This window comes from Hyperolius riggenbachi, chromosome 4, assembly GCF_040937935.1.
Source record: "Hyperolius riggenbachi isolate aHypRig1 chromosome 4, aHypRig1.pri, whole genome shotgun sequence".
Taxonomy (NCBI): Eukaryota; Metazoa; Chordata; class Amphibia; order Anura; family Hyperoliidae; genus Hyperolius; species Hyperolius riggenbachi.
Window position 1 is genome coordinate 17,837,465 of NC_090649.1, and position 16,721 is coordinate 17,854,185.

General features: G+C 48.4%; 1 protein-coding gene across 1 annotated transcript in view; it reads right to left on the bottom strand.

Moving 5' to 3' along the window:
* The window catches only part of LOC137504562 (E3 ubiquitin-protein ligase RNF213-like), a 526,907-nt gene that overhangs the window by 474,675 nt on the left and 35,511 nt on the right, over positions 1-16,721 (bottom strand). Inside the window, exon 4 of the mRNA XM_068233144.1 lies at positions 3,491-3,631. Within this exon, the coding sequence (XP_068089245.1) occupies positions 3,491-3,631 (141 nt within the window). The remainder of the gene's footprint in view (positions 1-3,490; positions 3,632-16,721) is intronic.

Consider the following 16,721-nt stretch of genomic DNA (forward strand, 5'->3'; position numbering starts at 1 on the left):
TAGTTCTGTAGATTGTAAAGAGGTGTATGTGTGCTTTTTAGCAGCCTGTAGGCCCTGCAGCACATGCTAGGCTGAGTAGATGCTGTAACATGTATGTGGGAATGTAATATAATAACTGCCTGTTATGATGTAGTGTCGCAGATGGTGTAAGAAAGAGAGGGTTACAATGCTTGCTTTTTTGGCAGTTGGAAACAGCTGTAAACAGATATTTCCCACAATGCAACAAGGGTCACAGACAGGAAACTGCCAGGAACATGGTCCTCAGTTTCCTGTGGGAGGAGTTTCACCACAATATCAGCCATACAGAGCCCCCTGATGATCCATTTGTGAAAAGGAATACATTTCTCATGTAAAGGGGGGTGTCAGCTACTGATTTGAATGAAGTTCAATTCTTGGTTATGGTTTCTCTTTAAGCTCTATGGAAACTGCAACCACATTTGCAGCGCAGAACAATCACCATACCATTAATCATCTCTTAACCACAACCCTCAAAGGATGGTCTTGTTTTGTGGTGTCTTGTGGTGTAATTCTTGTGGTTCCATAAATATTACGTGCTGGTTGTGGGAGTGCATAATAAAAGCTAACTGGTGCCAGCAACTCACATACAATTATAGACAGCTGATGCCTACCACTAAAGAGCAAGTTAGCACTTAAGTCCAAACATGATTAACCTTATTAGCGGTAGAGTAGTCACGAACCTCCGATTTTCGGTTCGCAAACCTCCGTGAAAGGTTCGGTTCGCGAAATATTTGTGAACCGCAATGGACTTCAATGGGGAGGCGAACTTTGAAAATTTGGAAAATTCTATTGGCTGGAAAAATGATAGAAAACATGTTTCAAGGGCTCTAATACCTGGAGACCCTCCTCCCTCCACCCTCCACCCTCTACCCTTCTACCTATTCCCTCCTACCGGAGGGAGGAGGGTCTCATCTGCCAGGGAATTATACTATTTCAAAAACCAGTTTACATACCATAGCTGGGAATCGAACCCAAGTCTAATTGAGTGGTGGGCAAGCACCCTAACCGCTGTACCACAACAGTACTAACTGAAGCTGGCCTAGCATTTACTATTTATGCTCAATGCAATATAACTATAACAGGTTAATTAGGTTGCTTAAAGGGAACCTTCACTGAGAGTGATATGGATGTTTCCTGTAAACAATACCAGTTGCCTGGCAGTCCAGCTGATCTCTGTGACTGCAATAGTGGCTGAATTACACCCTGAAACAAACATGCAGCTAATCCAGTCTGACTTCAGTCAGAGCACCTGATCTGCATGCTTGTTCAGGGCTGTGGCTAAAAGTATTAGAGACACAGGATCAGCAGGCGATTCAGGCAACTGGTATTATTTTAAAAGGAAAAATCCATATCCGTCTCAGTTTAGGTTCCCTTTAAGGATTTGTAGCATAAAAGCCAACTCACATTGGCTGGGATTTGAACCCGGGTCTCACTGTGTGGTGGGCAAGCACCCTAACCGCTGTACCACAACAGTACTAACTGAAGCTGGCCTAGCATTTACCATTTATGCTCAATACAAGAGAAAAAGTAGACAGTAAGCCAGCACCTATTCAGTAGGAGACCTTAGGCAAGTCTTCCTAACACTGCTACTGCCTATAGAACGTGTCCTAGTGGCTGCAGCTCTGGTGCTTTGAGTCCGCCAGGAGAAAAGCGTGATATAAATGTTATTTGTCTTGTCTACTTTTTCTCTTGTATTGAGCATAAATGGTAAATGCTAGGCCAGCTTCAGTTAGTACTGTTGTGGTACAGCGGTTAGGGTGCTTACCCACCACACAGTGAGACCCAGGTTCAAATCCCAGCCAATGTGAGTTGGCTTTTATGCTACAAATCCTTAAAGGGAACCTAAACGGTTAAGGATATGGATTTTTCCTTTTAAAATAATACCAGTTGCCTGAATCGCCTGCTGATCCTGTGTCTCTAATACTTTTAGCCACAGCCCCTGAACAAGCATGCAGATCAGGTGCTCTGACTGAAGTCAGACTGGATTAGCTGCATGCTTGTTTCATGGTGTAATTCAGCCACTATTGCAGTCACAGAGATCAGCTGGACTGCCAGGCAACTGGTATGGTTTACAGGAAACATCCATATCACTCTCAGTTAAGGTTCCCTTTAAAGAGTAACTGTCAGACTGCAGAAGCTAATTTAAACCTCTATTCTCCTGTGTTAAACAGTTTAGAAGGAAGCCAAAAAGGCAATACTGTAGTAAAAAATCTCTCTTACATTTGATGTGTGCTTATCAGCAAAGCTGTTAGACCCAAGCTCTTAAGAGGACGCAAGCCGCATACCATACTGCAAAGCATTCTGGGGCCCTCCCCTCGGCTGCTAATGAGAAGTTACAGTATCAAGTTTCAGCAGCTTGTAACTCAGTCCAGCGCAAAGCACTGAAAAATCTCCGGGCAGAGTACACTGCAGGAGTCCGCTATTGTTCCTAGCCACATGGCTAATTATTATTCACTGCACACTAGTGTTATTCAGTAGGAGCTTTTCTGTGATCAGGAAGCAGGCAGGACATGATGACACATTTGGCTTCATAGGAGACAGACAAACATGGAACCTGCCAGGAGCTGTCAGGAGCATCAATCTCTGCATATACCATATAAAAATTCTGTGAAGTACAAACGTGGACAGTGAAATGCATATGTAATGTAAGTACAGCCAATCTTTAGCTACTGATATATGTGTTTATTTTCTCTGAGACCCTATACCTAACAGCTCCTCTAAGCAACCTAATGTTTCTATTGCATTGAGCATAAATAGTAAATGCTAGGCCAGCTTCAGTTAGTACTGTTGTGGTAAAGCGGTTAGGGTGCTTGCCCACCACACAGTTAGACCTGGGTTCGATTCCCAGCTATGGTATGTAAACTGGTTTTTGAAATAGTATAATTCCCTGGCAGATGAGACCCTCCTCCCTCCGGTAGGAGGGAATAGGTAGAAGGGTAGAAGGGTAGGAGGGAGGAGGGAGGTGGGAGGTAAGCAGCTGTCCCTTAACGAGTTAGTGTAGGCAGACGAGTGAAATGGCATAAGGACCTTGCTGGAGGGAGGGGGGGTGGGCCTCCAGCAGTGTGTTTGGCAATAATGTGACTGCTGACTGTGATGTAGAGGGTCAAAGTTTTGCTCAATAGAGCATTATGGGGCAAATCGAACTTCCGCAAACGTTCGCCTGGTGCAGGCGAACGCGAACCCCCAAAGTTCACTTGCAACCGTTCGCCGGCTAACAGTTCACTACATCTCTAATTAGCGGTAATCACGAGTCAGGTTCGGGATGGAAATCTGCAGCTCAGAGTGGTAATCCCGTGCCTGAGTGAGTTATATGCAGGAGATGCTGCAAATCTCAATGTGGTATGTTTTTTTTTTTGTTTCTTTGGTTTTTTTAGGGTCTAAAAGAATGTGAAAAAATTGCATGGCTTTTAGACCCTAAATCCGAAAATAATCATAATGCCCGGGAGATTAAAAATATGGGGCAGGAAATTACCTTTTTGCCATTCTTGGGTGCTCGGACAATGTAGATCCCATCTCGATTTATAGCGGTTGCTTGAGACATAGATGAAAATTCTACTGAGCCATGACTCTCTTTTACTGTCTTCAGCCATTCAATATGGCGGGCGGATTCTCTCTACAATATGAAAGCCAAGAACAGAGAACATGTTGAAAACAGTAATGTGAAAAATGTGGGAACAATATAACTGCATGAAAAATATATTAAACTGAAGGTGATCCCCTAACTCAACTTTTAAGGTGAACCTAAGCTAAAAAAAAAAAATAAAAAATAAAAAAACTAACTTACTTTGGGCTTCTACCAGCCCCCTGCAGCCACCCTGTGCCCACGCCGGGACAAACCAATCCTCTGGTCCCCCACAGCGACCCTCTGTCATTTAGATACGCGGCCCTGGTCCACACGCCTCTAGATTGCGCTCCAGGTAAGTTTAAGTAATTTTTTATTTATTTATTTTTTTACTTTAGTTTATGTTCCCTTTAAAGTGACCACTTCTCATTAATACACATATAAAGCCTATACAGACTTTCCTGCACTTCACAACTTGAGCCCCATGTGGACTTTAACCTGACATGAGACTAAATCTAGCAAAGCAATAGGACCAGCTTATTACTTACTGATCACACAACCAATACAGAAGCTCTTATGCAGTGTTCCGTCACATTTCCACCCTCAGATTCCTTCTCCAGCAACACGGCACTTTATGCTAGCAAGTGGCTACATTTGGACTCAGAATCTGAGCATTGGGTGACAGGGTGACAGAGGCAGGGGTTTAACTATGCCAATAACAATTATAATTCATTTTATAACGCCACTATGCAATGCATTTTTCAACGGGATGTTTTGGTGTTTATATTCCATCTGCTTGACTCTAAATGATCAAACTCTGACCTACCCTGCCTGATGAAAATTCATATTCCAACAGCTAACCTTAACTTTTCAGCCAAAACGTAAAGCTAACAGTACCTTATCCTAGCCCCTAAGCCTTTTTATCTACATATGCTCTTACCCCTTACTGATATTCACCTTTCATAATACATTCTGGTAAAATCTACTATCCCTTTGCTGACATCTCATCTTCAGCCTTGGATGCCAAAAGCTTTGCTCCCCCACTGAAATCCTCCCTTTGCAATGTAATTGAGCATCTGGACTGGCTGCATGATCACAACTAATGAGCTAACCTTAGCAATCTGTTATAGTTAGTAAATGCTATAATCAGCTGAACCAGGTTCTGGAGTTTCTGGGGAGTAGCACAAATAAGACCTCATTGGGCAGCTGAGGAAGGATTCAAAAAAGAGATGTCGCAAACATTAAATTTTGGGTTCGCAGACACTTAACTCGAACTTCCATAAAAGTTTGAGTTCGCACGAACCGGGCAAACTGTTATAGACTTCAATGAGCAGGCAAATTTTAAAAGCTACAGGGACTCTGTCTGGCCACAAAGGTGATGGAGAAGTTGTTTCAAGGGGCCTAACACCTGGACGGGGGGCAGGCCAGAGGGGGATCCATTCCAAAAGTCCCAAAAATTACGGAGTTGACAAAGAGTCAGGTTTTAATCCCTAAAGGGCAGAATTCACAGTACATTCCTACATTTGAGGAATAAAGGGCTGCTTGAAAATGTCTGAAGTGTGCACATGTGGTGGTAGTGTAAGAGTTGTGTCCACTTCACACTGACAGACCAAATGCTGCGTTTACAGAGACTGAGCGCTAACAGATCTGTAAGGCCCTTAGGTGTGTGTGGTGCTGCATGTGCGCTCAACTGAATGGACCACCGCAGGCGTGTAGTACAGGCCATGATGGGAAGTTATTAATAAAACATTACAGTGGAACCAGTGTACAATCATTTTTTTTATTTTGTGAACTCCTCCATGCTAACCAGTTACGCGACTGGAATGTGACACTGGTCAGTGACACTGCAAAGAGATGCGATGACTTAGCTCTGAACATGTATGTAAAGGTTTTGTAATTACCCCCTCCCCCCCAAAAAAAAGGGTTTTGTAAACGCTGTAGCAGAGGACATACAGTTTCATGTCCTACACATTCTCTCCTCCCCCCCCCCCCCAAAAAAAAATTAAAGTTTTTTTAAAAAGAAAATTAATGTTTGTTGCATCCCTGGCGAGTGTCACTGACAAGAGAGGCAGTGGGCAGTGGCTTGGCTCTGCACATGTATGTGCATGTTTACACATACAAATTAAATTTGAGAAAATAATGTTTGTGTTATTTAGAAAAAAATATTATTAGTGCACTGTGATGTAGAATAGGCCCAGGGGAGCTGGGAGTGTGCACTTGTTGTAGAGGAGAGTGCAGCAGCAGCGGAGGAGGACAATAGCAAAGAAGATGATGAAAGAGGAGTAGGAGAAGAGGAGGTGGCAGCAGGCTTGCCAGTGGTGGTCAGTGGGTGGCAGGCTGGCAGTAGGCCTGCCTGCCATTTGTGGTGGTGTTACTAATAGAGATGTCGCGAACCTCCGATTTTCGGTTCGCGAACCCCGTTCGCGGAAGGTTCGGTTCGTGGAAAAGTTTGCGAACCGCAATAGACTTCAATGGGGATGCGAACTTTGAAAAATAGAAAAAGTTATGCTGGCCACAAAAGTGATGGAAAAGATGTTTCAAGGGGTCTAACACCTGGAGGGAGGCATGGCGGAGTGGGATACATGCCCAAAGTCCCGGGGAAAAATCTGGATGTGACGCAAAGCAGTGTTTTAAGGGCACAAATCACATTGAATGCTAAATTGCAGGCCTAACGTGCCTTCAAACATCTTGCATGTGTATACATCAATCAGGGAGTGTAATTAGAGTTCTGCTTCACACTGACACACCAAAATCACTGTGTAACGCACCGCAAACAGCTGTTTGCGTAGTGACGGCCACCATGCTGGACTGGTGCGCACCATGGCGAGAGTGTAGGCCGTGGCGGTTTTAAAGCCCATATGGTCGCCGGGCTGTGGTAGCTCAATGATAGAACAACAGTGACTGTCCAGCTGATCAAATTTGATCTAACCACAATAAAGCAACAACCTTATTATCTTTTGTGTCCCACCCCCACCCGAGACACTCAAATAGCCGGTGGTCATTGCTTCATTGTGATACGCAAGCCCCTTCACTGCAGCAAGGTAATGATCACGAAGGGGGATGGGCACATGTACATGCCTTTTGTTTTTTTGTTGTAGCCGCCCGCAGTGCAGCCAGAAAAATTAGGCAGGCATGTACACGCACCAGAAAAATTAGTGAATCCGCCTAGGGTCCTAGACCCTGTTGGTGGTGTCGGAGAAGGCAAGTGGCCTGCAGGCAGAGATGCTGTGTGTGGGGACTGACTTAGTCTTCGGTCATTCAGTATCCCTCCGGGATCCATTCCTCATTCATTTTGATAAAGGTCAGGTACTGAACACTGTCGTGACTTAGGTGACTTCTATTCTCAGTGACTATGCCTCCAGCTGCACTGAAGGTCCTTTCTGACAGGACGCTTGCGGCAGGGCAAGAGAGAAGTTGTATGGCAAATTGGGACAGCTCTGGCCGCAGGTCAAGCCTGCGCAACCAGTAGTCCAAGGGTTCATCGTCGCTGCTCGCAGTGTCTACATCCACACTCAAGGCCAGGTAGTCGGCTACCTGCCAGTCCAGGCGTTGGTGGAGGATGGATCCGGAAGGACTATGGCGAGGAGTTGGACTAAAGAATGTCCGCATGTCCAACATCACCCTGAGATCGCTGGAGCATCCTGTCCTTGCCTGCGTGGACTTGGGAGGATGAGGGTTACTGCCACTGGTACCTTGATTGCGTTGTGCAGTCACATCACCCATAAACGCATTGTAAAGCATTATCGACATCTTGTTCTGCAAGTGCTGCATCCTTTCCGCCTTCTGTTGAGTTGGTAACAGGTCCGCCACTTTGTGTCTGTACCGAGGATCTAGTAGCGTGGCCACCCAGTACAGGTCATTCGCCTTGAGTTTTTTGATACGGGGGTCCCTCAACAGACTGGACAACATGAAAGAGGCCATCTGCACAAAGCTGGATGCAGATGTACTCTCCATCTCCTCTTGCTCTTCCTCAGTGACGGAACGCAACTCCTCTTCCTCCCCCCAGCCACGAACAATACCACGGGAACGTGGAGCAGCAGAAGCCCCCTGTGACGGCTGCCGCGGTTGTTCTTCTTCCGCTGCCTCTTCCTCCTCCACAGAAACACCTTCCTCATCACCATCATCAGAGTCTGACTCCTCTCCTTCCCCACACGACTCCTCTTCTTCCTGCTCCTCCTCCCCCCTCTGTGCTGCCGCAGGTGTTGTGGAAACATCGGGTTCGGGTGTAAATCGCTCTCACGACTCCTGCTGCAGTAACTGTTCTCGTTCACGCTCCTCCACAGCTGTATCCACCAATCTACGCACGGCACGCTCCAGGAAGTAGGCGTAGGGGATCAAGTCGCTGATGGTCCCCTCAGCGCGACTTACCAGTTTGGTCACCTCCTCAAAGGGCTCCATGACCCTGCATGCATTTCGCATCAGTGTCCAGCTGTTGGGCCACAACATCCCCATCCTCCCAGATTGTGTCCTTGTACTGTAATGATACAGGTACTGGGTGACTGCTTTCTCCTGGTCTAGCAGGCGAGAGAACATCAGCAGGGTGGAATTCCAGCGAGTCAGGCTATCGCAAATTAGGCGTCTCACTGGCAAGTTGTTTCTACGCTGAATGTCCACAAAGCGTGCCATGGCCGTGTAAGAGCGCCTGAAATGCCCACACAACTTCCTGGCCTGCTTCAGGACGTCCTCTAAGCCTGGGTACTTGGACACAAATCTTTGCATGACCAGATTCAGCACATGTGCCATGCAGAGTACGTGTGTCAGCTTTCCCAAATTCAACGCAGAAATGCAGAAATGCTGCCAGAAATGCAGAAATGCAGATTGCTGCCATTGTCACACACCACGTTTGCGATCTCAAGCTTGTGCAGGGTCAGCCATTGCTCCACCTGTTTGTTAAGAGCAGCCAGGTGTGACTCTCCGCTTTGAGGCAAGACATGTCTAACACTGCGTGACACCGTCGTACCTGGCATGCAGCATAGGCCCTGGGGTGTGGGGGCTGTGTAGCTGGAGAGGAGATTGCAGCACCAGCCAAGGAGGAGGAGGAGGAGGATGACGACAGTGAAGAGGTGGTAGCAGGCGGAGAGGAGGTGGCTGGAGGCCTGCCTGCAAGCCGTGGAGGTGTGAGAAGTCAGTCCGCTGCGCAGCCACGTACTCCCTGCTTGCTGTCATCGGTCACCAGGTTGACCCAATGGGCTGTGTATGTAATGTACCGGCCCTGCCCGTGCTTGGCAGACCAGGCATCCGTGGTCAGGTGGACCCTTGAACTGCACGGTACTGTTTGGGTATGGCCTTTTGTGAAAAATAATTGCGGCCTGGTATCTTCTACTGCGGTGTACCAATGGCCACAAACTTACGGAAAGCCTCCGACTCCACCAGCTTGTATGGTAATAGCTGGCGAGCTAATAGTTCCGCCACGCCAGCTGTCAGACGCCGGGCAAGAGGGTGACTGGCAGACATTTGCTTCTTACGCTCAAATACTTCCTTCAAGGACAGCTGGGTACTGCTGTGGGCAGAGGAGAAGGAACCGCTGAAGGGAAGAGGCGGTGTGGAGGAGGGTGGCTGTGAAGGTGCAAGGGAGAAAGCGGATGAAGACGATGCACCTGAAGGAGGAAGAGAAGGAGGGTGGCTTGTCTTTTGGGTGCTGCTTTTCCTCAGGTGTTCTTGCCATAGCTGTTTGTGCCTTCTCTCCAGGTGCCTTCGTAAGGCACTTGTCCCTACATGAGAGTTGGCCTTTCCACGGCACGAAATCACAGCAACACCACCTCGCACAGACCTGCCGGTGCCTGGTGGCCTTCCTCTGGGTCTGCCTCTACCTCTTCCTCTACCTGGTTTGTCCATTTTGTCCATCTCAGGGGGATGCTAGGTATATGCAGTGAGCTGGGTTCACTCAACACAACAGGTAGTTATATGCAGTGAGGTGGGTTCACTGAACAGTAGAGGTAGTTCTATGCAGTGAGGTGGGTTTACTGAACAGTAAAGGTACTTAGATGCAGTGAGGTGGGTTCACTCAACACAAAGCTAGGTATATGCAGTGATGAGGTGGGTTAAGTAAACACAACAGGTACTGGGTATATGCAGTACTGGGTAGTACAATGTGCAGCTCCCTGTCACACACACAGGTAGCCACTGAATGTGCTGGGCTGCTGGCAGTGGCACACACACTGTGAATTAGCAAGGCTGTGCATGCAACAAAAGTGTCAGTTTGACACACACACAAAAAAAAAAGTACAGGATTAGCTCTGAAAAGAGCTATTGAGGGGTGCTATAAAAGCAATAATAATCAGCCAGGAGCAAGCTAAGCAGCCAATAACCTAACTAATCTGTCCCTAGAAGAACAAGTCTGCAGCAGCTGTCCCTAGTCTGTCTCTAGCAGGCACATGAGTGAGGCTAATGGCCACCGCAGCCTGCCTTATATAGGGGGGTGGGGCTCCAGGGCTTAGTGTAGCCTGAATGGCTACAATGTGCCTGCTGACTGTGATGCAGAGGGTCAAAGTTGACCCTCATAGTGCATTATGTGGCGAATCGAACTTCCGGAAAAGTTCGCTTGGTCCAGGCGAACGCGAACCCTCAACGTTCGCCTGGAACCGTTCGCCGGCGAACCGTTCGCTACATCTCTAGTCCCTAACTCCAATGCAGAGCCACGCAGTGGAGGCTTGCCAGTGGTGGTCAGCAGGTGACAAGCTGGCAGCAGGTGTCACCAACTCCACTGCAGAGACCCACAATTCCATGCTTGCCAGCAGTCAGCAGGTTTAACTAATGTGCCGTATAGGTGATATACCTGCCCTGACTGTGCTTAGCAGACCAGGTATCAGTGGTTATATGGACCCTTGCCCAGGGTCGGACTGGGACACTAAGGGCCCACCAAGGAAGTTTCAGCCTGGGGCCCGCCACCCTCTCCTCCCTCCCCCCCCCCCCCCATTTTGGGCTCATATACACTCAGGGTCGGACTGGGACCTTGGGGACCCACCAGAGAAATTTGAACTTGGAGCCCACATTTATTTATTTATTTATTTGTTATATTTATAAAGCGCCAACATATTATGCAGCGCTGAACATTAATTTAGGTTACAGACAATATTTAGGGGTGACAAACAGCAATATGACAATACAGGAATACAAGAAAACCAGATCACACAGCACAGTATGAGTACAAGGTAATGCTTAGTCAGTCACTGGATGGGAGCATGGAGATTAGGCAAGTTAGGTTCACTCAAATGCATAGCATGGGTGCACAGTAATAGAGGTGCATGATCAGGTAGGACACAAAAGGAGTGAGGACCCTGCCCAAAGGCTTACAATCTAGAGGGAGAGTTAGGGACACGAGAGGTAGGGGACCAGAGTTCGGCTGTGGGTTTAGAGCAATTGTGAGGGGTGGTAGGCAAGAGTGAAAAGGTGAGTTTTGAGGGCCTTCTTGAAGGTGTTGAAGGAGGGGGCTGCCCTAATGGGTGGAGGTAGGGAGTTCCATAGTGTCGGAGCGGCTCTTGAGAAGTCTTGGAGGCGTGCATGGGACTGGGTGATGCGGGGGACGGTCAGGCGAAGTTCATTGGAGGAGCGGAGTGAGCGGCTTGGTGTGTATCTCTGAGTAAGATCAGAAATGTAGGTTGGACAGGTTTTGTGGATGGATTTGTAGGTCAGACACAATATCTTGAATCTGATTCTGGACTGGATAGGAAGCCAGTGGAGGGATTCACGGAGGGGAGTCGCCCTGGTGGAGCGATGGGAGGAGTGGATAATTCTGGCAGCCGCATTCATGATGGACTGCAGTGGGGCTATTCGGGTCTTAGGGAGTCCAGACAGAAGGGCATTGCAGTAGTCGAGGCGGGAAATTATGAGGGCATGGATGAGGAGTTTGGTGGTGGCAGGGGTCAGGAAAGGGCGAATCTTACAGATGTTACAAAGGTGGAAGTTGCAGGACTTTGTAAGGTTTTGGATGTGGGGAGTGAAGGAGAGTGCGGAGTCCAGGGTGACACCCAGACAGCGGGCTTGAGAGGTAGGGTGAATAGTAGTGTGGTTAACAGTGACCTACACATCTGGGAGGTCCAGGGATGACCGGGGTGGGAAGATCATAAATTCCTGTTTTGTCTAGATTTAGTTTTAGGAACCTAGCGGACATCCAGGAGGAGATGGCAGATAGGCAGGAGGAGACCTTGTCCATGGTAGTGGTGGATATGTCAGGGGTGTGGAGATAGATTTGGGTGTCATCTGCATACAGATGATAGTTAAAACCCATGGAGGAGATAACCTTGCCAATGGAGGATGTGTATAGGGAGAACAGTAGGGGGCCAAGGACCGAGCCTTGGGGGACTCCCACTGAGAGGTGGTTGGGGGTGGACGAGGACTCATTGAAGGAGGTCGTGAAGGAGCGGTTGGAGAGGTAGGATGAAAGCCAGGTCAGGGCGAGATCGTGAATGCCCATGGATTGGAGGGACTGGAGGAGTAGGGGATGATCTACTGTATCAAAAGCTGCTAAAAGGTCAAGGAGGAGGAGAATGGTGTATTTACCTTCAGCTTTAGCTAAGGCAAGGTCATTGACCACTTTGGTGAGAGCCGTTTCGGTTGAGTGGGCAGGCCGAAATCCAGATTGCAGTGGGTCTAGTAGTGAGTTGGCATTGAGGTACTGGGTCAGGCGTTTGTGAACCAGACGCTCAAGGAGTTTTGAGGCGAAGGGGAGGAGGGAGATCGGGCGGTAGTTGGAGGGTAGCGAGGGGGTCGAGGGAGGGTTTCTTGAGCAGAGGCAGTACAGTGGCCTGCTTGAAGTCTGAGGGGAAGGTGCCTGTGGATAGGGAGAGGTTAAACATGGTAGTGAGGACTGGGGCCAGATCCGTGAAGTGAGGCTGAAGTAGATCAGAAGGGATAGGGTCAAGGGGGGAGGTAGTGGTATGGGAAGTCTGCAGTAGGTGGTTGACCTCCTCAGTGGTAGTAGGAGTGAAGGAGGTGAGGGGAGGATAGGGTGGAGAAGGAGTAGGTTGTGAGCAGGTGGGAGGTGAAGATTGAAGATTGGATATTTCCCACAATTGTGGTGAAAAAAAAAAAAAAAAAGAGAGACCATGCACCGGAAGGTGGGCATAATCATGATGTTTCACGAACAGGGCGAAATGTAAATAGCAGCATTGTAATTCAGAGACACTACTTCCCAGCATAACTTTGCATAGAGTCCTGCTCTTTTAATATAAAGTAAAGTAATGTCCTAGTTACCATACATATGACATTGATTAGATTGTGAGCTCCTCTGAGGACAGTCAGTGACATGACTCTGTACGCTGTACAGTGCTGCAGAAGATGTCAGTGCTATATAAATACATAATAATAATATGGTAGGACATTAGACTATGACTATGGTAGGATTAGATTGTGAGCTCCTCTGAGGACAGTCAGTGGCATGACTATGTACTCTGTACAGTGCTGCAGAAGATGTCAGTGCTATATAAATACATAATAATATGGTAGGACATTAGACTATGCCTATGGTAGGATTAGACTGTGAGCTCCTCTGAGGACAGCCAGTGACATGACTATGTACTCTGTAATGTGCTGCAGGAGATGTCAGTGTTATATAAATACATAATAATAATATGGTAGGACATTACACTATGACTATGGTGGGATTAGAGTGTGAGCTCCTCTGACGACAGTCAGTGACATGACTATGTGCTCTGTAAAATGCTGCAGAAGAGGTCAGTGCTATATAAATACATAATAATATGGTAGGACATTAGACTATGACTATGGTAGGATTAGAGTGTGAGCTCCTCTGAGGACAGTCAGTGACATGACTATGTACTGTGTAAAGTGCTGCAGGAGATGTCAGTGCTATATAAATACATAATAATAATATGGTAGGACATTAGACTATGACTATGGTAGGATTAGAGTGTGAGCTCCTCTGAGGACAGTCAGTGACATGACTATGTACTCTGTAATGTGCTGCAGGAGATGTCAGTGTTATATAAATACATAATAATAATATGGTAGGACAATAGACTATGACTATGGTAGGATTAGAGTGTGAGCTCCTCTGAGGACAGTCAGTGACATCACTATGTACTCTGTACAGTGCTGCAGGAGATGTCAGTGCTATATAAATACATAATAATAATATGGTAGGACATTAGACTATGACTATGGTAGGATTAGAGTGTGAGCTCCTCTGAGGACAGTCAGTGACATGACTATGTACTGTGTAAAGTGCTGCAGGAGATGTCAGTGCTATATAAATACATAATAATAATATGGTAGGACAGACTACAATTAGAAAGCAAAATGAGCGAGGAAAGTGGAAAGGAGTGAGATGGGGGCATGAGCATAACACTTGCACCAAAAACTCCCGGTGGTTACCATGCTGAGTAGAGGCGGAGCATTATACATTACCTGCTCTCTGGGTTCAGCAGGACAGGCCCTTTTCACTCCCCTTTGGTTTAGCTCATCGCTGCAGCATACAGTCTATTATGTAGCTCTCGATAACATATATAAAGAGCCACATGGTGATTGGCTGCACAGCATGGTGATGAGATATACTGAAGTGGAGCGAAGAGGACCTGTTCTGTAGCTTGGAGAAGATAATGTACACATTATGCTCTGCCTAAAGGGTGATAAGGGGAGGGGGACGCTGACATCTTGTATACCATTATTTATTTATTTTATTTTATTTGGGGGGGGGAGGGGGGAGGTAATGGAAGCCACCATCATGTGGGTGGCAAACAGTAGTTTTTTGCTGGGGGGCCTGGAGGACTGTAGTTACATCCCTGGCAGTGCAAGACAGGAGAGAAAAGATGGAAGAGGGATTAGAGGAAAAGGAGGGGGGGGGGGTGATAGAGAGAACAAGACGGAAGGGGGGCAGGAGAGGGAGGGAAAGTACAAGATGGAAGGGGGGGGAGACAGGGAGAGAGAGAGAGAGACAGCAGGGACAAGATGGAGGGAGGGGAAAGGAAGAGAGGGGGGGAGAGAGTCCAAGCTGGGGGGAGAGGAAAAGAGTGGGGGGAGGGAGAAAGGGCACTAAAGCAAAACTGCTAACAACGCTAACAGCCTGCCTTCCAATACACCTTTACAATTTCCAGTGCTGCAGTGCAGGTGATCCACCTCCTTGTTGTAACACAAGTGAAGAATCTTCACACAGGACATGAAGTTCCAGCAGTGTCTGCCTGCATACCTTCTCCTGTGCAGTACTGATGGAGGATGCCTGTCTGCATACCTTCTCCTGTGCAGTACTGATGGAGGATGCCTGTCTGCATACCTTCTCCTGTGCAGTACTGATGGAGGATGCCTGTCTGCATACCTTCTCCTGTGCAGTACTGATGGAGAATGCCTGTCTGCATACCTTCTCCTGTGCAGTACTGATGGAGGATGCCTGTCTGCATACCTTCTCCTGTGCAGTACTGATGGAGGATGCCTGTCTCTGGAGCAGGAACACAAGCAGCTGTGAGGTCCTCCTGGCTCCAGAGCTTCTGTGTGTGTTCATATCTCGGGTGGGGGGCGGGGGCTGCTGCAGGGGCACTTCACTTTCTCCTCTCCCCTGCCAGCCAAGCAAGTGTCTAATAACTGCAGGGAGAGAGAGAGCAGGGCTGTGACAGGCGGCAAGGAGCTCCAGCTGATAGGAGCATTCATGTCAGGCAGGAGAAGTGCTGCTCTTAGCTGTACACAGGACGTACCGTGTATTGTCCGCACAGTTCAGCTACATGCCTGCCTGGAGCCTTTGAAGTTTAAATCATACGCCCCAGGCTCCCAGCCCAGCATCACATGGGGGCGGAGCTACCCTGACATCCTAGTCTGCAGCAGCCTCTCAGCGTGACTGATTTAGATGCTGAGAGGAGAAGCTTTTTGCTGCAGGCAGCGATTTGTTCACCCCAGGAGTGGAGGCGGGGTCCACCGGAGATGTGGAGGCGGGGCCTCCCGAGAAAATCCTCGGTAGTTCGACACTGCCCTTGCCGCAATACTGTGTGCCAAAGATGCCTTGTTTTGGCTTTCCACATTACAGTACAGGTTGGGGATTTCCTTCCTCGGAAAATTCTCCTGGGTACCTTCCACTACAGTGTCCCAATCACAACAAATGTTTTAACCACTTAACGACCGCCTAACGCCCATAGGCGTCGGCGGGTCGTTAGTGGTATAGCATGGAAACGGCCGCTCGATCGAGCGGCCTTTCCATGCTAGTTCACGGAGACTGCCTCCGTGAACAGCGTGCGAGCCACCGATCGCGGCTCGCACGCATAATGTAAACATACGGGGAAGAATTCCCCGCTGTTTACATCACACGGCGCTGCTGCGCAGCAGCGCCGTGACGTAGATCGGCGATCCCCGGCCTCTGATTGGCCGGGGATCGCCGCATTCTGATTCGCCGGCATTCACTCTAGGCGGCGCAGGATGGATCTCCGTCCTGCGCTGCCCATAGGAGGAAGGGGAGAGACGGAAGGGGACGGAGGAGGAAATTCGCTGCGGAGGGGGGCTTTGAGGAGCCCCCCGCCGAACGAACAGAGCCGGCGGCGATCAGACCCCCCCCAGCAGGACATCCCCCTAATGGGGAAAAAAGGGGGTAAGTCTGATCGCTCAGCCTCCTTGCTGATCTGTGCTGTGGGCTGTAGAGCCCACGCTGCCCAGATCAGCGAAATCACCCCTGGTAGGCCTCAGACTCCACCAGCTTGTATGGTAACAGCTGGCGGGCTAACAGTTCCAACAAGTTAGCTGTCAGATGCCAGGCAAGGGGGTGACTCGGAGACATTGGTTTCTTACACTCAAAACTGTCCTTGACAGAACCTGACTGTGGGCAGATGAGCAGGAACTGCTCAAGGATGAGAAGCAAAGTGGAGGGTGGCTGTGAAGGGACAAGGACAGCAAAGGGTGATGTGGCTGAAGAAGCTGGACCAGGATGAAGGTGGCTTAGACTTTGGGTGCTGATTCTCCTCATGTGTTTCTTGGTGTTTGGAGGTTAGGTGCCTTATTAAAACAGTTGAACTTAGATGGGTGTTGGACTTCCCACAACTCAGCGTCTTATGGCACTGCTGAAAATGTCATTGCTGTTGTCAGAGACAAACACAAAAAATGTCCACACTGGTGAGCTTTAGATTGACGGCATTCTACTAGTGTTGGTGGTAGTAACAGCAGAAGTTGGCTGGCTGACCCCATGTGCTGATACATGCTGTGTGGCAGTGCC